At 43.3% G+C, this 26,231-nt stretch overlaps 1 protein-coding gene across 12 annotated transcripts in view; it reads right to left on the bottom strand.

Annotated features, from left to right (window-relative positions):
• LOC106592409 (dystrophin) overlaps window positions 1–26,231 on the bottom strand; it is a 395,558-nt gene that overhangs the window by 78,776 nt on the left and 290,551 nt on the right. For all 12 annotated transcript variants that reach the window (XM_045699454.1, XM_045699451.1, XM_045699449.1 and 9 more), the window contains 12 exons: window positions 26,130–26,231; window positions 24,646–24,816; window positions 24,275–24,400; window positions 21,145–21,279; window positions 20,892–21,044; window positions 18,948–19,118; window positions 10,965–11,087; window positions 10,685–10,857; window positions 5,452–5,587; window positions 3,378–3,553; window positions 2,174–2,321; window positions 301–426 (listed from right to left, as the gene is read on the bottom strand). The exon at window positions 26,130–26,231 is cut by the window's right edge and continues 21 nt beyond it. In XM_045699454.1, coding sequence (XP_045555410.1) covers window positions 301–426; window positions 2,174–2,321; window positions 3,378–3,553; window positions 5,452–5,587; window positions 10,685–10,857; window positions 10,965–11,087; window positions 18,948–19,118; window positions 20,892–21,044; window positions 21,145–21,279; window positions 24,275–24,400; window positions 24,646–24,816; window positions 26,130–26,231 — 1,740 coding nt within the window. The remainder of the gene's footprint in view (window positions 1–300; window positions 427–2,173; window positions 2,322–3,377; window positions 3,554–5,451; window positions 5,588–10,684; window positions 10,858–10,964; window positions 11,088–18,947; window positions 19,119–20,891; window positions 21,045–21,144; window positions 21,280–24,274; window positions 24,401–24,645; window positions 24,817–26,129) is intronic.

Raw genomic sequence — 26,231 nt, 5'->3', positions numbered from 1 at the left:
ACAGTCCACTAACACACACAGTATAAAGGTCTCCTACAGGGAGGAGGGAGAGGCCCCGAGTTGGGGGCCATTTTAGTTGAATTTCAAGAGCATTTCCAATGGTAGGAAGGAATATACAGTACACTTGATCATACAGTAAAAAACATAACACATGAACCCAACATGAAGCTAAAAAATAGAGCACTCACACACACAAGTTGAAATACAGATATCCAGTAGTCAATATTCATGTTCAACATCCAACTGATCTGATCCGTCTTCAAATAGGACAGAACCTCCTCTATAGAAAGGGATACTAACCTGTACCCAGCGTGTGTTGATCATCTTGATTTCTTTCTGTTTGTCAGCAGGGAGGGGTATGGTGCCAGTCCTCGTGTTGATGCTATCCACATTGTTCTGTCTGGCTGGTAGTTCCAACACACGAGCCTGCACGCACGCACACGCACGCACGCACGCACGCACACACACACACACACACACACACACACACACTCACACGTGTTTGAACATAGACAATCTCCAAATACAGATCATAAATGAAATAAAAACTGATCAATGATGTGGCCAGTGGGACATAGGTGTATGTAGCTTTGGGGGCCTTTACATTTACATTACATTTACATTACATTTACATTACATTTACATCATTTAGCAGACGCTCTTATCCAGAGCGACTTACAGTAGTGAATGCATACATTTCATACAATTTCATACATTTTTTTTTTTTTCCTGTGCTGGCCCCCCGTGGGAATCAAACCCACAACCCTGGTGTTGCAAACACCATGCTCTACCAACTGAGCTACAGGGAAGGCTTTACAACCTGTGTCCACAGTAATCCAGACTAGGAGACAGACTAGTGAGAGATGTTCCCTGGTCAGTAATCTAGACTAGGAGACAGACTAGTGAGAGATGTCCTCTGGCCAGTAATCTAGACTAGGAGACAGACTAGTGAGAGATGTTCCCTGGTCAGTAATCCAGACTAGGAGACAGACTAGTGAGAGATATTCCCTGGCCAGTAATCCAGACTAGGAGACAGACTAGTGAGAGATGTTCCCTGGTCAGTAATCTAGACTAGGAGACAGACTAGTGAGAGATGTTCCCTGGTCAGTAATCCAGACTAGGAGACAGACTAGTGAGAGATGTTCCCTGGTCAGTAATCTAGACTAGGAGACAGACTAGTGAGAGATGTCCTCTGGTCAGTAATCTAGACTAGGAGACAGACTAGTGAGAGATGTTCCCTGGTCAGTAATCTAGACTAGGAGACAGACTAGTGAGAGATGTTCCCTGGTCAGTAATCCAGACTAGGAGACAGACTAGTGAGAGATGTTCCCTGGTCAGTAATCCAGACTAGGAGACAGACTAGTGAGAGATGTTCCCTGGCCAGTAATCTAGACTAGGAGACAGACTAGTGAGAGATGTTCCCTGGTCAGTAATCCAGACTAGGAGACAGACTAGTGAGAGATGTTCCCTGGCCAGTAATCTAGACTAGGAGACAGACTAGTGAGAGATGTTCCCTGGTCAGTAATCCAGACTAGGAGACAGACTAGTGAGAGATGTCCTCTGGCCAGTAATCTAGACTAGGAGACAGACTAGTGAGAGATGTTCCCTGGTCAGTAATCTAGACTAGGAGACAGACTAGTGAGAGATGTTCCCTGGTCAGTAATCTAGACTAGGCGACAGACTAGTGAGAGATGTTCCCTGGTCAGTAATCCAGACTAGGAGACAGACTAGTGAGAGATGTTCCCTGGTCAGTAATCCAGACTAGGAGACAGACTAGTGAGAGATGTTCTCTGGCCAGTAATCTAGACTAGGAGACAGACTAGTGAGAGATGTTCCCTGGTCAGTAATCCAGACTAGGAGACAGACTAGTGAGAGATGTTCCCTGGTCAGTAATCTAGACTAGGAGACAGACTAGTGAGAGATGTTCCCTGGTCAGTAATCCAGACTAGGGGACAGACTAGCGAGAGATGTTCCCTGGTCAGTAATCCAGACTAGGGGACAGACTAGCGAGAGATGTTCCCTGGTCAGTAATCCAGACTAGGGGACAGACTAGCGAGAGATGTTCCCTGGTCAGTAATCCAGACTAGGGGACAGACTAGCGAGAGATGTTCCCTGGTCAGTAATCCAGACTAGGGGACAGACTAGCGAGACAAGTTGTTGTTGTTGACCGTACCGTGACTTTCTCCAGTGTGGCGTTCATCTGGTGGTGGTCTCCAGGCGTCAGGGGGATGGCCACTACCTCCTCAGCCTCATCCAGCCAGGACAGGAACTCCCCCATGTCCTCCTGCAGCCCCATCGCTGCAGTACGTGCCTCTGCAGACCTGACACACACACACACACACACACACACACACACACACACACACACACACACACACACACACACACACACACACACACACACACACACACACACACACACACAGAACTCAGTCAGGGAATAGTTAAGACACACATTTAGTTGGAGCAAAATCGTGCAGTTGACGGACATATAGACGTACAGACGGACGGTAAAGATGGACAGGATGTGACGTGCAGACATACACACTGGTACTGCAGACATACACACTGGTACTGCAGACATACACACTGGTACTGCAGACATACACACTGGTACTGCAGACATGCACACTGGTACTGCAGACATACACACTGGTACTGCAGACATGCACACTGGTACTGCAGACATACACACTGGTACTGCAGACATACACACTGGTACTGCAGACATGCACACTGGTACTGCAGACATACACACTGGTACTGCAGACATACACACTGGTACTGCAGACATGCACACTGGTACTGCAGACATACACACTGGTACTGCAGACATACACACTGGTACTGCAGACATGCACACTGGTACTGCAGACATACACACTGGTACTGCAGACATACACACTGGTACTGCAGACATGCACACTGGTACTGCAGACATACACACTGGTACTGCAGACATACACACTGGTACTGCAGACATACACACTGGTACTGCAGACATGCACACTGGTACTGCAGACATACACACTGGTACTGCAGACATGCACACTGGTACTGCAGACATACACACTGGTACTGCAGACATACACACTGGTACTGCAGACATGCACACTGGTACTGCAGACATACACACTGGTACTGCAGACATGCACACTGGTACTGCAGACATGCACACTGGTACTGCAGACATACACACTGGTACTGCAGACATACACACTGGTACTGCAGACATACACACTGGTACTGCAGACATACACACTGGTACTGCAGACATACACACTGGTACTGCAGACATACACACTGGTACTGCAGACATACACACTGGTACTGCAGACATACACACTGGTACTGCAGACACAACAACACACACACACCTCCTCTTCCTGTCTGCGATCTCCTGGGTAACGTTCACCCAGCGTGTGTTGAGGGTGTTGAGCTGTAGCCTGATCTGAGCTCCGTCCTCCTGGGTACTCTGACCAATGATCTCCTTCCCTGCAGCGTTCAGCCCTGCCACCACACCCCCCTGGGCCCCCACGCTCTCCTGCAGCTCCTGACACGCCACAGGGTCACAGGGCAAAGGTCATACAACATATTCATTCCATCAGCTACAAGCACCCGTTCATTGTTTCATGGTTGAGCAGGTTTTCTACCTGTTTAGCCGACACAGCATGTTATCATGTTATCATCATGTTATCAACAGGTCATGTTTTATTAAACTGTTTAGCCGACACAGCATGTTATCATGTTATCATCCTGTTATCAACAGGTCATGTTTTATTAAACTGTTTAGCCGACACAGCATGTTATCATGTTATCATCCTGTTATCAACAGGTCATGTTTTATTAAACTGTTTAGCCGACACAGCATGTTATCATGTTATCATCCTGTTATCAACAGGTCATGTTTTATTAAACTGTTTAGCCGACACAGCATGTTATCATGTTATCATCCTGTTGTCAACAGGAACCTGTTTCATCTCAATGATGAATTCTTTAATGACCATACTCCCAAGTCCCTGCAAGTAGTATTACATTCATGTCAATAGGCTTGAATTGAACAGCATAGTGGAGGTCAATGGATCAACCAACAACCAATGAAGAGCCACGGTGACTCATCCCGTTCTGCGTCTGTGGCCTTGTCCTTTTCCACGCCAGGCAGAGGGTACGCACACAGACAGACGGTATGGAAACACACAGTACTGAACATTAGCTTTCTATGGCTCATAGATAGCATGGTCTGTAGAGATGGGATGACACTTAGTTAGCAGTCTGTCTCAGAGAGAGATAGAGACATGGAGAAAGAGAGATGGAGAGAGCAGGAGAGAGAGAGAAAGAGAGAGAGAAAGATAGACAGAGAGAGAGAGAGAGAAAGAGAGAGGCATAAAACGTCGCCCATCACAATTTCAAAGAGGTGTGTGTGTGTTTGCACGCGTGTGTATGTGTGTGCGTGCATCCTTGCCTGTGTGTGTGCGCGTCTACCTCTCTGTGTCCCAGTGAGCGTAGGTCTTAGAGACAGCTGGTCTCTTCAAAGCCAAGCTGCTTCACACACAGAACAGCTCTTAGATCTGCCCTGCCCATCAAGGCCAGTGAGGCCATACCCGTCCCAACACTGGCATCTGACTGGCACTAAACACACTGCTGTCCCCTCTGCCCTCCTCTAAACAGATGGACTGTGTGTCACAGTGCTCATAAAGTGGACTGGGCAAGTTGACATCTGATCACACACACACACACACACACACACACACACACACACACACACACACACACACACACCACTACATGTATCCAAAACTGTCTGACACACAGTCGTGGAAGATGAGGTCACTGTGGGACCTCTGGACCTACAAACGCTCTGATTGGTGGACCACAAGGACCTCTGAACCTATGGCTGTTCTGATTGGTGGAGACGCAGGGCTTTAAAGAGCACAGCATCGTAATCCCATAATCCCATTCTCTGCTATGGCCTTCATCAACACGCTCTGGCATGAGGGGTATTCAGGCTGCTAGGACCACTGTGCTACCATGGAGACAGACAGAACACACACACTCCGGCACCTGGACACAAGCAGAGACAGTGGGCTTGTCTACCTAACGGAACATAATAGTATAATTCCTAAAACAAGTAGGGCCCTGAGTTTCACCGGACCATGTGATCAAGTCTTCATATCCATAGGGCCCTGAGTTTCACCGGACCATGTGATCAAGTCTTCATATCCATAGGGCCCTGAGTTTCACCGGACCATGTGATCAAGTCTTCATATCCATAGGGCCCTGAGTTTCACCGGACCATGTGATCAAGTCCTCATATCCATAGGGCCCTGAGTTTCACCGGACCATGTGATCAAGTCCTCATATGGTTTAGATGACAGACGTCAAACTCACTTCATCTATCTGCTGAGTTGTTGGATGTTGGATGTGCTTGTGTTACTGTTGAACTGTAGTTACCTTAAGGTGTGGTCTGGTCCCAGCAGGGTCTGTCTTCGCCTGTTTCAGACTGGTCTCCGCACCACTCAACCAATCACCTAGCACCTTCTGGTCCGCTACAAACTTCAGCCAATTAGCATTGGATGTCTCCCAGCGCCTGCTCACACACACACACACACACACGACCGCAGGAAAGTGTACGAACATGCACATACACACACAGAAACAACTGTGAGACACCACTGAGATCAGTCAATGAGAGAAGCAGTGAGACAGTGAGTGTGTGGAGGGAGATAAATAGAGGTGGGAGCTGAACCAGCAGGACAGTTGAGGTGACAATGGACACAAACTGAGGTGACAATGGACACAAACTGCGGTGACAATGGACAAACTGAGGTGACAATGGACACAAACTGAGGTGACAATGGACACAAACTGAGGTGACAATGGACAAACTGAGGTGACAATGGACACAAACTGAGGTGACAATGGAGTGGAAACTACACCGTAGAAACAAACAGTCCTGATAATCCTTATGTCATCAGTCTGTCAAGTGCATTTACACTAGTGGTGATGATGTTACTGTAGCTTGACTGCTAGTTAGTTAGTTAGTGGTGAGGATGTTACTGTAGCTTGACTACTAGTTAGTTAGTGGTGAGGATGTTACTGTAGCTTGACTACTAGTTAGTCTAGTGGTGATGATGTTACTGTAGCTTGACTACTAGTTAGTTAGTTAGTGGTGAGGATGTTACTGTAGCTTGTCTAGTTAGTTAGTTAGTTAGTGGTGATGATGTTACTGTAGCTTGACTACTAGTTAGTTAGTGGTGAGGATGTTACTGTAGCTTGACTACTAGTTAGTCTAGTGGTGATGATGTTACTGTAGCTTGACTACTAGTTAGTTAGTGGTGAGGATGTTACTGAAGCTTGACTACTAGTTAGTCTAGTGGTGAGGATGTTACTGTAGCTTGACTACTAGTTAGTTAGTGGTGAGGATGTTACTGTAGCTTGACTACTAGTTAGTTAGTGGTGAGGATGTTACTGTAGCTTGACTACTACTTAGTTAGTGGTGAGGATGTTACTGTAGCTTGACTACTAGTTAGTCTAGTGGTGAGGATGTTACTGTAGCTTGACTACTAGTTAGTTAGTGGTGAGGATGTTACTGTAGCTTGACTACTAGTTAGTTAGTGGTGAGGATGTTACTGTAGCTTGACTACTAGTTAGTTAGTGGTGAGGATGTTACTGTAGCTTGACTACTAGTTAGTTAGTGGTGAGGATGTTACTGTAGCTTGACTACTAGTTAGTCTAGTGGTGAGGATGTTACTGTAGCTTGACTACTAGTTAGTTAGTGGTGAGGATGTTACTGTAGCTTGACTACTAGTTAGTTAGTGGTGAGGATGTTACTGTAGCTTGACTACTAGTTAGTTAGTGGTGAGGATGTTACTGTAGCTTGACTACTAGTTAGTCTAGTGGTGAGGATGTTACTGTAACTTGTCTAGTTACTCTAGTGGTGAGGATGTTACTGTAGCTTGACTACTAGTTAGTTAGTGGTGAGGATGTTACTGTAGCTTGTCTAGATAGTTAGTCTAGTGGTGATGATGATACTGTAGCTTGTCTAGTTAGTTAGTTAGTCTAGTGGTGATGTTACTGTAGCATGACTACTAGTTAGTCTAGTGGTGAGGATGTTACTGTAGCTTGTCTAGTTAGTTAGTTAGTCTCGTGGTGATGATGTTACTGTAGCTAGTCTAGTTAGTGAATTAGTCTAGTGGTGTTGTTACTGTATCTTGTCTACTGGTTAGTGTAGTGGTGATGATGTTACTGTAGCTTGACTACTAGTTAGTCTTGTGGTGAGGATGTTACTGTAGCTTGTCTAGTTACTCTAGTGGTGAGGATGTTACTGTAGCTTGACTACTAGTTAGTTAGTGGTGAGGATGTTACTGTAGCTTGTCTAGTTACACTAGTGGTGAGGATGTTACTGTAGCTTGTCTAGTTAGTCTAGTGGTGAGGATGTTACTGTAGCTTGACTACTAGTTAGTCTAGTGGTGATGATGATACTGTAGCTTGTCTAGTTAGTTAGTTAGTCTAGTGGTGATGTTACTGTAGCTTGACTACTAGTTAGTCTAGTGGTGAGGATGTTACTGTAGCTTGTCTAGTTAGTTAGTCTAGTGGTGATGATGATACTGTAGCTTGTCTAGTTAGTTAGTTAGTCTCGTGGTGATGATGTTACTGTAGCTTGTCTACTAGTTAGTTAGTCTAGTGGTGATGATGTTACTGTAGCTTGACTACTAGTTAGTCTAGTGGTGAGGATGTTACTGTAGCTTGTCTAGTTAGTTAGTCTAGTGGTGATGATGTTACTGTAGCTTGACTACTAGTTAGTTAGTGGTGAGGATGTTACTGTAGCTTGTCAAGTTAGTCTAGTGGTGAGGATGCTACTGTAGCTTGACTACTAGTTAGTTAGTGGTGAGGATGTTACTGTAGCTTGTCTAGTTAGTCTAGTGGTGAGGATGTTACTGTAGCTTGTCTAGTTAGTTAGTCTAGTGGTGATGATGATACTGTAGCTTGACTACTAGTTAGTCTAGTGGTGATGATGTTACTGTAGCTTGACTACTAGTTAGTTAGTGGTGAGGATGTTACTGTAGCTTGACTACTAGTTAGTCTAGTGGTGAGGATGTTACTGTAGCTTGTCTAGTTAGTTAGTCTAGTGGTGATGATGTTACTGTAGCTTGTCTAGTTAGTTAGTTAGTCTCGTGGTGATGATGTTACTGTAGCTTGTCTAGTTAGTTAGTTAGTCTAGTGGTGATGTTACTGTATCTTGTCTACTAGTTAGTTAGTCTAGTGGTGATGATGTTACTGTAGCTTGACTACTAGTTAGTCTAGTGGTGAGGATGTTACTGTAGCTTGTCTACTAGTTAGTTAGTCTAGTGGTGAGGATGTTACTGTAGCTTGTCTACTAGTTAGTCTAGTGGTGATGATGTAACTGTAGCTTGACTACTAGTTAGTCTAGTGGTGAGGATGTTACTGTAGCTTGTCTACTAGTTAGTTAGTCTAGTGGTGAGGATGTTACTGTAGCTTGACTACTAGTTAGTTAGTCTACCCACGTGAGTGGGTTGAGTCACTGACGTGGTCTTCCTGTCTGGGTTGGTGCCCCCCCTTGGGCTGTGCCATGGCGGAGATCTTTGTGGGCTATACACGGCCTTGTACCGGGATGGTATGTTGGTGGTTGGAGATATCCCTCCAGTGGTGTGGAGGCTGTGCTTTGGCAAAGTAGGTGGGGTTATATCCTACCTGTTTGGCCCTGTCCGGGGTTTCATCGGATGGGGCCACAGTGTCTCCTGACCCCTCCTGTCTCAGCCTCCAGTATTTATGCTGCAGTAGTTTATGTGTTGGGGGGCTAGGGTCAGTCTGTCACATCTGGAGTATTTATCTTGTCTTTTTTGGTGTCCTGTGTGAATTTAAATATGCTCTCTCTAATTCTCTCTTTCTTTCTTTCTCTCTCTCGGAGGACCTGAGCCCTAGGACCATGCCTCAGGACTACCTGGCTTGATGACTCCTTGCTGTCCCCAGTTCAACTGGCCGTGCTGCTGCTCCAGTTCCAACTGTTCTGCCTGCAGCTATGGAACCCTGACCTGTTCACCGGACGTGCCACCTGCCCCAGACCTGCTGGAACCCTGACCTATTCACCGGACGTGCTACCTGTCCCAGACCTGCTGTTTTCAACTCTCTAGAGACAGCAGGAGCGGTAGAGATACTCTCAAAGATCGGCTATGAAAAAGCCAACTGACACTTACTCTTGAGTTACTGACTTGTGGCACCCTCGACAACTACTATGATTATTATTATTTGACCATGCTGGTCATTTATGAACATTTGGACATCTAGGCCATGTGCTGTTATAATCTCCACCCGGCACAGCCAGAAGAGGACTGGCCACCCCTCATAGCCTGGTTCCTCTCTAGGTTTCTTCCTAGGTTTTGGCCTTTCTAGGGAGTTTTTCCTAGCCACCGTGCTTCTACACCTGCATTGCTTGCTGTTTGGGGTTTTAGGCTGGGTTTCTGTACAGCACTTTGAGATATCAGCTGATGTAAGAAGGGCTATATAAATACATTTGATTTGATTTGATTAGTTAGTAAGTCTAGTGGTGAGGATGTTACTGTAGCTTGACTACTAGTTAGTCTAGTGGTGAGGATGTTACTGTAGCTTGACTACTAGTTAGTTAGTCTAGTGGCGAGGATGTTACTGTAGCTTGACAACTAGTTAGTTAGTCTAGTGGTGAGGATGTTACTGTAGCTTGACTACTAGTTAGTCTAGTGGTGAGGATGCTACTGTAGCTTGACTACTAGTTAGTCTAGTGGTGAGGATGTTACTGTAGCTTGTCTAGTTAGTTAGTTAGTCTAGTGGTGATGATGTTACTGTAGCTTGACTACTAGTTAGTCTAGTGGTGATGATGTTACTGTAGCTTGACTACTAGTTAGTCCAGTGGTGATGATGTTACTATAGCTTGTCTACTTAGTTAGTCTAGTGGTGATGATGTTACTGTAGCTTGTCTACTAGTTAGTCTAGCGGTGATGATGTTACTGTAGCTTGTCTACTAGTTAGTCTAGCGGTGAGGATGTTACTGTAGCTTGCCTACTAGTTAGTTAGTCTAGTGGTGAGGATGTTACTGTAGCTTGACTACTAGTTAGTCTAGTGGTGAGGATGCTACTGTAGCTTGACTACTAGTTAGTCTAGTGGTGAGGATGTTACTGTAGCTTGTCTAGTTAGTTAGTTAGTCTAGTGGTGATGATGTTACTGTAGCTTGACTACTAGTTAGTCTAGTGGTGGTGATGTTACTGTAGCTTGTCTAGTTAGTTAGTCTAGTGGTGATGATGCTACTGTAGCTTGACTACTAGTTAGTTTAGTGGTGATGATGTTACTGTAGCTTGTCTAGTTAGTTAGTCTAGTGGTGATGATGCTACTGTAGCTTGTCTAGTTAGTTAGTTAGTCTAGTGGTGATGGTGTTACTGTAGCTTGTCTTCTAGTTAGTTAGTTAGTCTAGTGGTGATGATGTTACTGTAGCGTGTCTACTTAGTTAACAACCCCATGAGGAGGGTTGGCCCCCCTGGTCTCCTAGTTAAACAGCTCACACCTGGCGTCTCCCCATGAGGAGGGTCGGCCCCCCCTGGTCTAGTTTGTCTTCATCTGTTGACCATGTCCTTCCTGTCCTGAGTTAGTAAACCCAGTGTGACCCCAATAGATTCCCATTATTTCTAATACGAACCTGAGTCTGTCCAGGTACAGCTTGTTGACTTTGTCCCAGTTAGTGTTGAGCAGCAGAGCTGTCTCCTGGACCCTGGTGCTCTCTGCTTGAGTAGCGATGGCCACCACCTCCTCTCTCGTGGCTAGAGCGCCCTCTACAGGGGGGCGGAGGTTCTTCAGATTCACCTTCACCTCCTGAGACACAGGGACGTAGGCAGACAGACACACATACATGTTAACCACACACACACACGTACATATACACAGTTGAAACCAACAATATGAAACACACACACACTGACCTGAAGGCACTGTCCCTGCTGGGGTAGGTTGTAGAAGACGGCCTGCCAGTACTCAGGAGAGTTCAGTTGGAAGTCTGTCTCAGAGACGGAACGCAGCAGGGTCTGCAGCTCTCCCAGGTACTCCTACAGACACACACACACACACACACACACACACACACACACACACACACACACACACACACACACACGCTCAATTATAACTAAACAATAACCCCAAACTCATTCTTAACGACACAAACTATACAATATTAAACAACAGTAAACACAAAGCTATCTATTACTGATAGATCCTCATCAGACCCCCTACTGGGGTCAGGAGTTGTTATGGCCCTACCACTATATACTTTAGATACCTTCACAGAGGGGGTAGGCTACCTACCACTACATACGGCGTATACCTTCACAGAGGGGGTAGGCTACCTACCACTATATACTGTAGATACCTTCACAGAGGGGGTAGGCTACCCACCACTACATACTGTAGATACCTTCACAGAGGGGGTAGGCTACGTACCATTATATACTGTAGATGCCTTCACAGAGGGGGTAGGCTACCTACCACTACATACTGTAGATACCTTCACAGAGGGGGTAGAATACCTACCACTACATACTGTAGATACCTTCACAGAGGGGGTAGGCTACCTACCACTACATACTGTAGATACCTTCACAGAGGGGGTAGGCTACCTACCACTACATACTGTAGATACCTTCACAGAGGGGGTAGGCTACCTACCACTACATACTGTAGATACCTTCACAGAGGGGGTAGGCTACCTACCACTACATACTGTAGATACCTTCACAGAGGGGGTAGGCTACCTACCACTACATACTGTAGATACCTTCACAGAGGGTTCAGTGTTTGTTGTTATTCCTGTGCTGTGTTCTAGTACATCATCTCTCTAATCCCTCACTATCTCTTTACATTCTATCTCTTTAAAAAAATAAATATATATTTCATTCAGTTTTTACACTCATTCCTGGACATTAACATAAGACGTAGTAACTCAACTCTCTCTCCTGTCCTTAAGTGTTCTTCTTAATTACTTCCGTGACTCATATGAGACACTTTATCTGGGAATATCACATTCTTACACGGCACCTTAATGTTGTTAACGATTTTTCATCCGTTGGAAACTTCCACTTCCACGGCACCTGTATAAAACTTGTATATTGAAATTCACAACCTTGTCCCGATATTGATTCAGCTGTCTTGTTGTAAAAATAGAAATGGATAAACATGCAGATGTCAGAGTGAGAGTACTGAACCTTTAAATGTGAGTAAATACTGAAGAAAAGGTTGAATTAGAGAGAAAGAGAGGAGGATAGACAACCTAATATAATGTGAACGTCGGTGATAGAAACCTGAGTAAATACTGAAGAACAGGAAGGAAGGGGATTGAGGACACTGGTGTGGGTAAAGTTCATTTAGAGTCTGACAGACAAAGCAGAAGAGGGTTTAATGAGCCAGTCAGTAGTGTTTAATCCATCCTTTCATAAACACAGTTCCTTACTCAGTCTAGCTCACTGGCTTATGCCTGATTCACACGTGGATTTGTCATATGCACAGAACACAGCGGGGTGGAAAAGGTACAGTTAAATGCTTGATTGTGTCCCTGTGGTTGTGCGTTTGCTGTATGTACATATTGTGTGTATTGCTCTTAATTGTATCCCAATGGAAGTCATCCAACAACCCCATCATGCACATAACAGCATTCCCCAGAACTTCACAACAGCACTTCAACTCACCTTTAGCCCAAATACAACAACATCAAGATATAACCATCTCACCTCTTATGTCGGCTGTTTCTTAATGACCAGAAATGGATCACGTTGTGATTTGACAGGCACAAAGACGTGCGTTGTGTGTTAAGGGTATGTTAAAGTTAGCCTGGTTCCAACCAGTCAGCTACACAGAACCAACAGATCTGGAACTAGGCTATGGCAGAGTAGGTTCAGTCATGAGGACAGAGAGACAGTAGTCATTCATAGGTCTATACCGTGTAAATACAGTGGCATTTCACAGTTAAATACCTGCTCATTTGTATGTGTATTTATTATGGATCCCCATTAGCTGCAGCTGCTCTTCCTGGGGTCCAGGAAGTGTCGGGGCCATTGACGTACCGGGACAGAAACAGCCACAGTGTGTTCACTGTTGATACTGAATGCCTTGCCAAATATGACTTTGCACAGACGGACGTAGACTACATGTGGGTTTGTCTTGTTTTGTGGTCTACTGATGCTTGTGACGGATGTTTTAAAAGCAGTCAAATGTCCCTATGATCCAACACACATGACTAAACACACTCCTTCACACCAATCCAATGTTTCATTCATCAGCCCTGACACACAGGCAGCTGTTCATGTGTGGGGAGCCCTGTGTGAAGAGTTGAGTATGGCGCTTATTTATTGGGTGACTGGATACATACATGGGGGTCATTGATTGGTTGTGACTCCAGACAGGGGTCAGGTGACTGTGATTGACAGGACATGTGGTGGTGATGTGAGGCAGGAAACCAGAAACAGAACACAACAGAACAGCAAATCAGAGGCCAGGTGTGTAACATGCTGCTTCTTCACACACTGAGGGAAGGATGGAGGGATGAACACCTGGATGATGCAACTGAGGAGGAAAACTAGAAAACCCCCATTCAGTAATACTGTCTGAAGGCTACATGTAAACATCCCCTCAGTAATACTGTCTGAAGGCTACATGTCATCATCCCCTCAGTAATACTGTCTGAAGGCTACATGTAAACATCCCCTCAGTAATACTGTCTGAAGGCTACATGTAATCATCCCCTCAGTAATACTGTCTGAAGGCTACATGTAATCATCCCCTCAGTAATACTGTCTGAAGGCTACATGTAATCATCCCCTCAGTAATACTGTCTGAAGGCTACATGTAATCATCCCCTCAGTAATACTGTCTGAAGGCTACATGTCATCATCCCCTCAGTAATACTGTCTGAAGGCTACATGTAAACATCCCCTCAGTAATACTGTCTGAAGGCTACATGTAATCATCCCCTCAGTAATACTGTCTGAAGGCTACATGTCATCATCCCCTCAGTAATACTGTCTGAAGGCTACATGTCATCATCCCCTCAGTAATACTGTCTGAAGGCTACATGTAATCATCCCCTCAGTAATACTGTCTGAAGGCTACATGTCATCATCCCCTCAGTAATACTGTCTGAAGGCTACATGTAATCATCCCCTCAGTAATACTGTCTGAAGGCTACATGTTATCATCCCCTCAGTAATACTGTCTGAAGGCTACATGTAAACATCCCCTCAGTAATACTGTCTGAAGGCTAAATGTAATCATCCCCTCAGTAATACTGTCTGAAGGCTACATGTAAACATCCCCTCAGTAATACTGTCTGAAGGCTACATGTAAACATCCCCTCAGTAATACTGTCTGAAGGCTACATGTAATCATCCCCTCAGTAATACTGTCTGAAGGCTACATGTCATCATCCCCTCAGTAATACTGTCTGAAGGCTACATGTAAACATCCCCTCAGTAATACTGTCTGAAGGCTACATGTAATCATCCCCTCAGTAATACTGTCTGAAGGCTAAATGTCATCATCCCCTCAGTAATACTGTCTGAAGGCTACATGTCATCATCCCCTCAGTAATACTGTCTGAAGGCTACATGTAAACATCCCCTCAGTAATACTGTCTGAAGGCTACATGTAATCATCCCCTCAGTAATACTGTCTGAAGGCTACATGTCATCATCCCCTCAGTAATACTGTCTGAAGGCTACATGTAGACATCCCCTCAGTAATACTGTCTGAAGGCTACATGTAATCATCCCCTCAGTAATACTGTCTGAAGGCTACATGTAGACATCCCCTCAGTAATACTGTCTGAAGGCTACATGTAAACATCCCCTCAGTAATACTGTCTGAAGGCTACATGTAAACATCCCCTCAGTAATACTGTCTGAAGGCTACATGTAAACATCCCCTCAGTAATACTGTCTGAAGGCTACATGTAATCATCCCCTCAGTAATACTGTCTGAAGGCTACATGTCATCATCCCCTCAGTAATACTGTCTGAAGGCTACATGTAAACATCCCCTCAGTAATACTGTCTGAAGGCTACATGTAATCATCCCCTCAGTAATACTGTCTGAAGGCTACATGTCATCATCCCCTCAGTAATACTGTCTGAAGGCTACATGTCATCATCCCCTCAGTAATACTGTCTGAAGGCTACATGTAATCATCCCCTCAGTAATACTGTCTGAAGGCTACATGTCATCATCCCCTCAGTAATACTGTCTGAAGGCTACATGTAATCATCCCCTCAGTAATACTGTCTGAAGGCTACATGTTATCATCCCCTCAGTAATACTGTCTGAAGGCTACATGTAAACATCCCCTCAGTAATACTGTCTGAAGGCTACATGTAATCATCCCCTCAGTAATACTGTCTGAAGGCTACATGTAAACATCCCCTCAGTAATACTGTCTGAAGGCTACATGTAAACATCCCCTCAGTAATACTGTCTGAAGGCTACATGTAATCATCCCCTCAGTAATACTGTCTGAAGGCTACATGTCATCATCCCCTCAGTAATACTGTCTGAAGGCTACATGTAAACATCCCCTCAGTAATACTGTCTGAAGGCTACATGTAATCATCCCCTCAGTAATACTGTCTGAAGGCTAAATGTCATCATCCCCTCAGTAATACTGTCTGAAGGCTACATGTCATCATCCCCTCAGTAATACTGTCTGAAGGCTACATGTAAACATCCCCTCAGTAATACTGTCTGAAGGCTACATGTAATCATCCCCTCAGTAATACTGTCTGAAGGCTACATGTCATCATCCCCTCAGTAATACTGTCTGAAGGCTACATGTAGACATCCCCTCAGTAATACTGTCTGAAGGCTACATGTAATCATCCCCTCAGTAATACTGTCTGAAGGCTACATGTAATCATCCCCTCAGTAATACTGTCTGAAGGCTACATGTCATCATCCCCTCAGTAATACTGTCTGAAGGCTACATGTAATCATCCCCTCAGTAATACTGTCTGAAGGCTACATGTCATCATCCCCTCAGTAATACTGTCTGAAGGCTACATGTAATCATCCCCTCAGTAATACTGTCTGAAGGCTACATGTAATCATCCCCTCAGTAATACTGTCTGAAGGCTACATGTAAACATCCCCTCAGTAATACTGTCTGAAGGCTACATGTAATCATCCCCTCAGTAATACTGTCTGAAGGCTACATGTCATCATCCCCTCAGTAATACTGTCTGAAGGCTACATGTCATCATCCCCTCAGTAATACTGTCTGAAGGCTACATGTCATCATCCCCTCAGTAATACTGTCTGAAGGCTACATGTCATCATCCCCTCAGTAATACTGTCTGAAGGCTACATGTCATCATCCCCTCAGTAATACTGTCTGAAGGCTACATGTAAACATCCCCTCAGTAATACTGTCTGAAGGCTACATGTCATCATCCCCTCAGTAATACTGTCTGAAGGCTACATGTCATCATCCCCTCAGTAATACTGTCTGAAGGCTACATGTCATCATCCCCTCAGTAATACTGTCTGAAGGCTACATGTCATCATCCCCTCAGTAATACTGTCTGAAGGCTACATGTCATCATCCCCTCAGTAATACTGTCTGAAGGCTACATGTCATCATCCCCTCAGTAATACTGTCTGAAGGCTACATGTAAACATCCCCCTCAGTAATACTGTCTGAAGGCTACATGTAATCATCCCCTCAGTAATACTGTCTGAAGGCTACATGTCATCATCCCCTCACTAATACTGTCTGAAGGCTACATGTAAACCTCCCCTCAGTAATACTGTCTGAAGGCTACATGTAATCATCCCCTCAGTAATACTGTCTGAAGGCTACATGTTATCATCCCCTCAGTAATACTGTCTGAAGGCTACATGTAATCATCCCCTCAGTAATACTGTCTGAAGGCTACATGTCATCATCCCCTCAGTAATACTGTCTGAAGGCTACATGTAATCATCCCCTCAGTAATACTGTCTGAAGGCTACATGTCATCATCCCCTCAGTAATACTGTCTGAAGGCTACATGTAAACATCCCCTCAGTAATACTGTCTGAAGGCTACATGTAATCATCCCCTCAGTAATACTGTCTGAAGGCTACATGTCATCATCCCCTCAGTAATACTGTCTGAAGGCTACATGTAAACATCCCCTCAGTAATACTGTCTGAAGGCTACATGTAATCATCCCCTCAGTAATACTGTCTGAAGGCTACATGTAATCATCCCCTCAGTAATACTGTCTGAAGGCTACATGTAATCATCCCCTCAGTAATACTGTCTGAAGGCTACATGTAATCATCCCCTCAGTAATACTGTCTGAAGGCTACATGTCATCATCCCCTCAGTAATACTGTCTGAAGGCTACATGTCATCATCCCCTCAGTAATACTGTCTGAAGGCTACATGTCATCATCCCCTCAGTAATACTGTCTGAAGGCTACATGTCATCATCCCCTCAGTAATACTGTCTGAAGGCTACATGTAATCATCCCCTCAGTAATACTGTCTGAAGGCTACATGTCATCATCCCCTCAGTAATACTGTCTGAAGGCTACATGTCATCATCCCCTCAGTAATACTGTCTGAAGGCTACATGTCATCATCCACTCAGTAATACTGTCTGAAGGCTACATGTCATCATCCCCTCATTAATACTGTCTGAAGGCTACATGTCATCATCCCCTCAGTAACACTGTCTGAAGGCTACATGTCATCATCCCTCAGTAATATACCTGCTGTCTGACTGGACTAGAATAGACCTGCTGTCTGACTGGACTAGAATATACCTGCTGTCTGACTGGACTAGAATATACCTGCTGTCTGACTGGACTAGAATATACCTGCTCTCTGACTGGACTAGAATATACCTGCTGTCTGACTGGACTAGAATAGACCTGCTGTCTGACTGGACTAGAATATACCTGCTGTCTGACTGGACTAGAATATACCTGCTGTCTGACTGGACTAGAATATACCTGCTATCTGACTGGACTAGAATATACCTGCTATCTGACTGGACTAGAATATACCTGCTGTCTGACTGGACTAGAATATACCTGCTGTCTGACTGGACTAGAATATACCTGCTGTCTGACTGGACTAGAATATACCTGCTCTCTGACTGGACTAGAATAGACCTGCTGTCTGACTGGACTAGAATATACGTGCTATCTGACTGGACTAGAATATACCTGCTCTCTGACTGGACTAGAATATACCTGCTGTCTGACTGGACTAGAATATACCTGCTGTCTGACTGGACTAGAATAGACCTGCTGTCTGACTGGACTAGAATATACCTGCTATCTGACTGGACTAGAATATACCTGCTATCTGACTGGACTAGAATATACCTGCTCTCTGACTGGACTAGAATATACCTTCTCTCTGACTGGACTAGAATATACCTGCTGTCTGACTGGACTAGAATATACCTGCTCTCTGACTGGACTAGAATAGACAGGTCAACTACATCATATCAACGTCTGGCATCACACTCATTCAGGAGCCCTTTATTTCATGTTTGATATTTATATTCACTGATTGATATTACTCGATTGATATTTGTCTTTCCTATTTGATGAATGGATTAGTGGCTTCACTGACAGCTCAATCCCACGGTTAACCTACTGGTTAGAGGCAGCAGGTTATAGTTAGTAGCTGGTTCCTACTAGCTAGCGGGCAGGGGTAAGTTGGCACCAGGGAATGCTGTCAATTCCAGTCAATTGAGAAAGTAAACCAAATTCTAATTCCAAATGTTCCTCATTGAAAAGCATTGAAGAGAATTGGAATTTCAGTGTACTTCCTGAATTCAACAGGATTTAAATGGAATTGAACCCAACCCTGGTTGACACGGGACAAGTTGGCACGGGGCAGATTGGCACGGGGAGGGGAAACTCACACTTTGTCGGCGGTAGGGGGTGAATTTAGCCTCCACCTCCTGCCAGCGTGTGTTGAGCTGGAGGAGGCGGGGCTGCACCAGCGAGGTCGCCCCTGCGTCTGACAGCTCTTTGGCCAATCCCTGCACCTCTTTCAGATCCTCACTCTTCTCATCGAACTCTGAGCCAATCTCCTAGTGGACGGGACAAAACCAGCCAGAGTCACACCCAGGGGGAAAACCAGTCACACACACACACACACACACACACACACACACACACACACACACACACACACACACACACACACACACACACACACACACACACACACACACACACACACACACACACACACACACACACACACACACACACACACACACACACACACACACACAAAACTCACACACACACACACACACCTTGGAGAAAACCCAGTTAGCAGACCAGCCTACATGGGAGAAACCAATCAGCAACCAGACACACAGGGGAGAGATCTCACTCACACACATAAGGAGGACACAAACTCTTCCACACAGGGCAGTGATCATTCAGGATCATTCAGGATCATTCTCCCCAGAAAGAGGAGAAACAATCTACTCTTTCCAGTTAGATCAGGGAAATGAAGAGAGAGAAGATTCACAATAAGAGGCCCGTTTTATTAGATCAGGGAAATTAAGAGAGAGAAGATTCACAATAAAAGTCTGTCTGGCTTCTTCTGGTATAGACTTTAATAAATGTGGAAAACCCCTCCCTTAGAGGGCAGGGCAGAAAAGAAGCGGTGAAATGAGCGGACAGGCAGAAAGACAGACTGGAAGACAGAGAGACAGAAAGACAGACTGGAAGACAGAGAGACAGAAAGACAGACTGGAAGACAAAGAGACAGACAGACAGACATTGGAAGACAGACAGACATATCTAGTGCTGGTAGTTTCAGGTACAGGTGAGAATGACAGGTGACTCTCAAGAGGAGTTCAGTTTAGCGGAATGTCATTTTGATCACCTGAAACAAAGACACACACACACACACTGTCAGATTACACTGAGAGAAATACATATTTAAACAGAGAGGAGAAGGGAGACAGAAAGAGAGGAGAAGAGAGACAGAAAGAGAGGAGAAGAGAGACAGAAAGAGAGGAGAAAAGAGAGAACGAGAGAAGGGAGAAAGAAAGAGAGGAGAAGAGAGAGACAGAAAGTGAGGAGAAGGGAGACAGAAAGAGAGGAGAAGAGAGAGACAGAAAGAGAGGAGAAGAGAGAGACAGAAAGTGAGGAGAAGGGAGACAGAAAGAGAGGAGAAGGGAGACAGAAAGAGAGGAGAAGGGAGACAGAAAGAGAGGAGAAGGGAGACAGAAAGAGAGGAGAAGGGAGACAGAAAGAGAGGAGAAGAGAGAGACAGAAAGAGAGGAGAAGGGAGACAGAAAGAGAGGAGAAGGGAGACAGAAAGAGAGGAGAAGGGAGACAGAAAGAGAGGAGAAGGGAGACAGAAAGAGAGGAGAAGAGAGAGACAGAAAGAGAGGAGAAGAGAGAGACAGAAAGAGAGGAGAAGAGAGAGACAGAAAGAGAGGAGAAGGGAGACAGAAAGAGAGGAGAAGAGAGAGACAGAAAGAGAGGAGAAGGGAGACAGAAAGAGAGGAGAAGGGAGACAGAAAGAGAGGAGAAGAGAGAGACAGAAAGAGAGGAGAAGAGAGAGAAAGAGAGGAGACGGGAGACAGAAAGAGAGAAGAGAGACAGAACGAGAGGAGAAAAGAGACAGAAAGAGAGAAGAGAGACATAAAGAGAGGAGAAAAAAGAGAGAAAGAGAGAAGAGAGACAGAAAGAGAGGAGAAGAGAGAGAGACAGAAAGAGAGGAGAAGAGAAACACAGAAAGAGAGGAGAAGAGAGAGACAGACAGTTAGATCAGAGTGAGATATAAAGGGAGAGACAGATATAGAGACAGGAAGAGACAGGAAGAGACAGGGTTTCACCTTAACCCTCTGTTCCTGTGCTGGATCAGGTAGTTCAGCCACGCTCCTCTCAATGTCGTCCAGCCACTGGAGAAGGTCATCAGTCTTCCTACGGTACTGGTACCACTGGGGGGCTATCGCCAGGGCCTTCCTCCTCCTCACACCACGCAGGTCCTACACACACACACACACACCACCAGGTGAACTAATGATAGAATGGTACAAAATGATATTTTTCTCAATGTTGTCATTATTCCAAGACTGTATACTGCACCATGACAGTGTTGTATTTAGTGTTGAGCTGATTGTGTTTGATTCTGATCTGTTCTTTCTTGTCCAGGTCTGGAACTCTCCTCTGTAGCTTCTGTCCTTTCAGCAGCAGCTCCTTCACTGCCCCCTCCTCACAGTTCTACAACAGAGACAAGAGCCAGAGAGAGAGAGAGATGGGGGGAGAGAGATCAGGGGGAGAGAGAGAGAGGGAGAGAGAGATGGGGGAGAGAGAAGGGGGAGAGAGAAGAAACAGAGCGAGAGAGATGGGGAGAGAAGGGGGAGAGAGAGAGATCGGGGAGAGAGAGAGTGGAAGAGAATGTGTGTGAGAGAGTGTGTGAGAGAGAAAGCGAGAGAGCGAGATGGGGGAGAGAGAGAGTGTGTGTGTGAGAGAGAGATGGGGAGAGAGAGAGATGTGGGAGAGAGAGAGAGATGGGGAGAGAGAGAGTGTGTGGGAGAGAGATGGGGAGAGTGAGAGATGGTGGAGAGAGAGTGAGATGGGGGAGAGAGAGGGTGAGAGAGAGAAAGAGAGATGGGGAGAGAGAGATAGAGGAGGGGAGAGAGAGAGAAAGAGCGAAAGAGAGAGAGAGAGAGAGAGAGGAGAAGAGAGATATGTAGACGTTACTTGAATGAAAGAACAGAAATAGAATAGAATATAACAGAATATAACAGAATAGAACAGAACAGAATAGAATAGAATATAACAGAATAGAACAGAATAGAACAGAATAGAATAGAACAGAATAGAACAGAACAGAATAGAACATAATAGAATATAACAGAATATAACAGAACAGAATAGAACATAATCGAATATAACAGAATATAACAGAATAGAACAGAATAGAACAGAATAGAATATAACAGAATAGAACAGAACAGAATATAACAGAATAGAACAGAACAGAATAGAACAGAATAGAACAGAACATAATAGAATAGAACATAATAGAACAGAACAGAATAGAACAGAATAGAACAGAATAGAATATAACAGAATAGAACAGAATAGAACAGAATAGAATAGAACAGAATAGAACAGAACAGAATATAACAGAATAGAACAGAATAGAATAGAACAGAATAGAACAGAACATAATAGAATAGAACATAATAGAACAGAACAGAATAGAACAGAATAGAATATAACAGAATATAACAGAATAGAACAGAATAGAACACAATAGAATATAACAGAATAGAACAGAATAGAACATAATAGAATATAACAGAATAGAACAGAACATAATAGAATATAACATAATAGAATATAACAGAATAGAACATAACAGAATAGAACAGAATAGAATAGAACAGAATAGAACAGAACATAATAGAACAGAACATAATAGAATATAACAGAATAGAATAGAACATAATAGAATAGAACATAATAGAATAACAGAATAGAATAGAACAGAATAGAACATAATAGAATATAACAGAATAGAATATAACATAATAGAATAGAACAGAATAGAATAGAACAGAATAGAATAGAACAGAATAGAATAGAACAGAATAGAATATAACAGAATAGAACAGAACATAATAGAATAGAACATAATAGAACAGAACAGAATAGAACAGAATAGAACATAATAGAATATAACAGAATAGAACGGAATAGAACAGAATAGAACAGAATAGAACAGAACAGAATAGAACATAATAGAATAACAGAATAGAACAGAACATAATAGAATAGAACATAATAGAATAGAACAGAATAGAACAGAACAGAATAGAACATAATAGAATATAACACAATAGAATATAACAGAATATAACAGAATAGAACAGAATAGAACATAATAGAATATAACAGAATAGAACAGAATAGAACATAATAGAATATAACAGAATAGAACAGAATAGAACATAATAGAATATAACAGAATAGAACAGAACATAATAGAATAGAACATAATAGAATATAACAGAATAGAACATAATAGAATATAACAGAATAGAACAGAACATAATAGAATAGAACATAATAGAATATAACAGAATAGAATAGAACATAATAGAATAGAACATAATAGAATAACAGAATAGAATAACAGAATAGAATAGAACAGAATAGAATAGAACAGAATATAACATAATAGAATATAACAGAATAGAATATAACATAATAGAATATAACAGAATAGAATAGAACAGAATAGAATATAACAGAATAGAACAGAACAGAATAGAACAGAACAGAATAGAACAGAATAGAATATAACAGAATAGAACAGAACAGAATAGAACAGAACAGAATATAACAGAACAGAATATAACAGAATAGAATAGAACAGAATAGAACAGAATAGAACAGAATAGAACAGACTAGAACAGAACAGAATATAACAGAATAACAGAATAGAACAGAATATAACAGAATAAAACAGAATAGAACAGAATAGAACAAAATAGAACAGAATAGAATAGAACAGAATAGAATAGACCAGAATAGAACAGAACAGAATAGAATAGAACAGAATAGACTAGAACAGAACAGAATATAACAGAATAGAATATAACAGAATATAACAGAATAGAACAGAACAGAATAGAACATAACAGAATAGAATATAACAGAATAGAACATAACAGAATAGAATATAACAGAATATAACAGAATAGAATAGAACAGAATAGAACAGAATAGAATATAACAGAATAGAATATAACAGAATAGAATAGAATATAACAGAATAGAATATAACAGAATAGAATAGAACAGAATAGAACAGAATAGAACAGAATATAACAGAATAGAATATAACAGAATAGAATATAACAGAATAGAATAGAATAGAACAGAATAGAACAGAATAGAACAGAACAGAATATAACAGAATAGAACATAACAGAATAGAATAGAACAGAATAAAACAGAATAGAATAGAACAGAATAGAATATAACAGAATAGAATATAACAGAATAGAACAGAATAGAATAGAACAGAATAGAACAGAATAGAACAGAACAGAATATAACAGAATAGAACAGAACAGAATAGAATAGAACAGAATAAAACAGAATAGAATAGAACAGAATAGAACAGAATAGAACAGAATAGAACAAAATAGAACAGAATAGAATAGAACAGAATAGAACAGAATAGAAGCCTGTGTGTTACCCCATCCTGTCCTGTGAAATCTTCCTCCTTGAGGTTCTCTCCCTGTTTCTCTTCTTCCTCCAGCAGGTCCAGCCAGATCTTAGCTTCACTATGGAACTGCTCCACCTCCACCGCTGATGCCGCCGCCTACACACACACACACACACACACACACATACACACACACACAATCATGTAACCTTTGCACTTTGTCTATCATGGCCTAAGCTATTTCTCCATTTGAGAATCTTGTTTGTGGAGGATCTCTTGTTGTCATATAAACACACAGGACAGTAGAGGGTAGAGAGAGATGTTTTCAAAAGGCCCTGAATTCATCAGGCTCTCTTGGTTTTGCAATGAAATGGCTTTGTTAGAGGGTAGGAGGTCAGTACCTGTCCTGCAGTGATGCGCTGTGCGATGCTGTCAAAACGCTGGTTGAGCTTTTCCAGTTTGGGACCCAGCTGTGCCTGGCAGTGTTCCCCACGAGTACCCATCAGACCCTGGCCTAGCACCCGCACCGCCTCCACCTTAACATGCATGACCTCCAAGTCCCCACGCAGACCCTGAGAAACACACCATCATTACACACACATATAAACACACCATCATTATACACACATAAACACACCATCATTATACACACATAGACACACCATCATTATACACACATAGACACACCATCATTATACACACATAGACACACCATCATTATACACACATAGACACACCATCATTATACACACATAGACACACCATCATTATACACACATAGACACACCATCATTATACACACATAGACACACCATCATTATACACACATAGACACACCATCATTATACACACATAGACACACCATCATTATACACACATATAGACACACCATCATACACACACCATTATACACACATATAAACACACCATCATACACACACATAAACACACCATTATACACACCGTCATTATACACACAAACACACATAGAGACACTGTCATTATACACACAGACACACCATTTTATACACACACACAGACACACCGTCATTATACACACATAGACACACCATCAATATAAACACACCATCAGTATACACACACAGACACACCATCAGTATACACACACAGACACACCATCATTATACACACACACAAACACACCATCATTATACACACATAGACACACCGTCATTATAGGTGTGTTGTGTACCTTGAGGACAGGTGTATTGTGTACCTTGAGGACAGGTGGGTAGTGTACCTTGAGGACAGGTGTATTGTGTACCTTGAGGATAGGTGTGTTGTGTACCTTGAGGACAGGTGTATTGTGTACCTTGAGGATAGGTGTATTGTGTACCTTGAGGACAGGTGTGTTGTGTACCTTGAGGACAGGTGTATTGTGTACCTTGAGGACAGGTGTGTTGTGTACCTTGAGGACAGGTGTATTGTGTACCTTGAGGACAGGTGTGTTGTGTACCTTGAGGACAGGTGTCTTGTGTACCTTGAGGACAGGTGTGTTGTGTACCTTGAGGACAGGTGTATTGTGTACCTTGAGGACAGGTGAGTTGTGTACCTTGAGGACAGGTGTGTTGTGTACCTTGAGGACAGGTGTGTTGTGTACCTTGAGGACAGGTGTGTTGTGTACCTTGAGGACAGGTGTCTTGTGTACCTTGAGGACAGGTGTGTTGTGTACCTTGAGGACAGGTGTGTTGTGTACCTTGAGGACAGGTGTCTTGTGTACCTTGAGGACAGGTGTGTTGTGTACCTTGAGGACAGGTGTGTTGTGTACCTTGAGGACAGGTGGGTAGTGTACCTTGAGGACAGGTGGGTAGTGTACCTTGAGGACAGGTGTGTTGTGTACCTTGAGGACAGGTGGGTAGTGTACCTTGAGGACAGGATCGTTAGGTCCCTGGTTCTCTATCTGGTCCATCTCTTTCTCTGCTCCCTCCATCCACTCCTTTATCACCTTCATATTCACATCCAATGT

This window comes from Salmo salar, chromosome ssa17 (genome assembly GCF_905237065.1).
Source record: "Salmo salar chromosome ssa17, Ssal_v3.1, whole genome shotgun sequence".
Taxonomy (NCBI): Eukaryota; Metazoa; Chordata; class Actinopteri; order Salmoniformes; family Salmonidae; genus Salmo; species Salmo salar.
The sequence above is the reverse complement of the archived record's forward strand: the minus strand, read 5'-3'. Positions and strand labels throughout refer to the sequence as shown.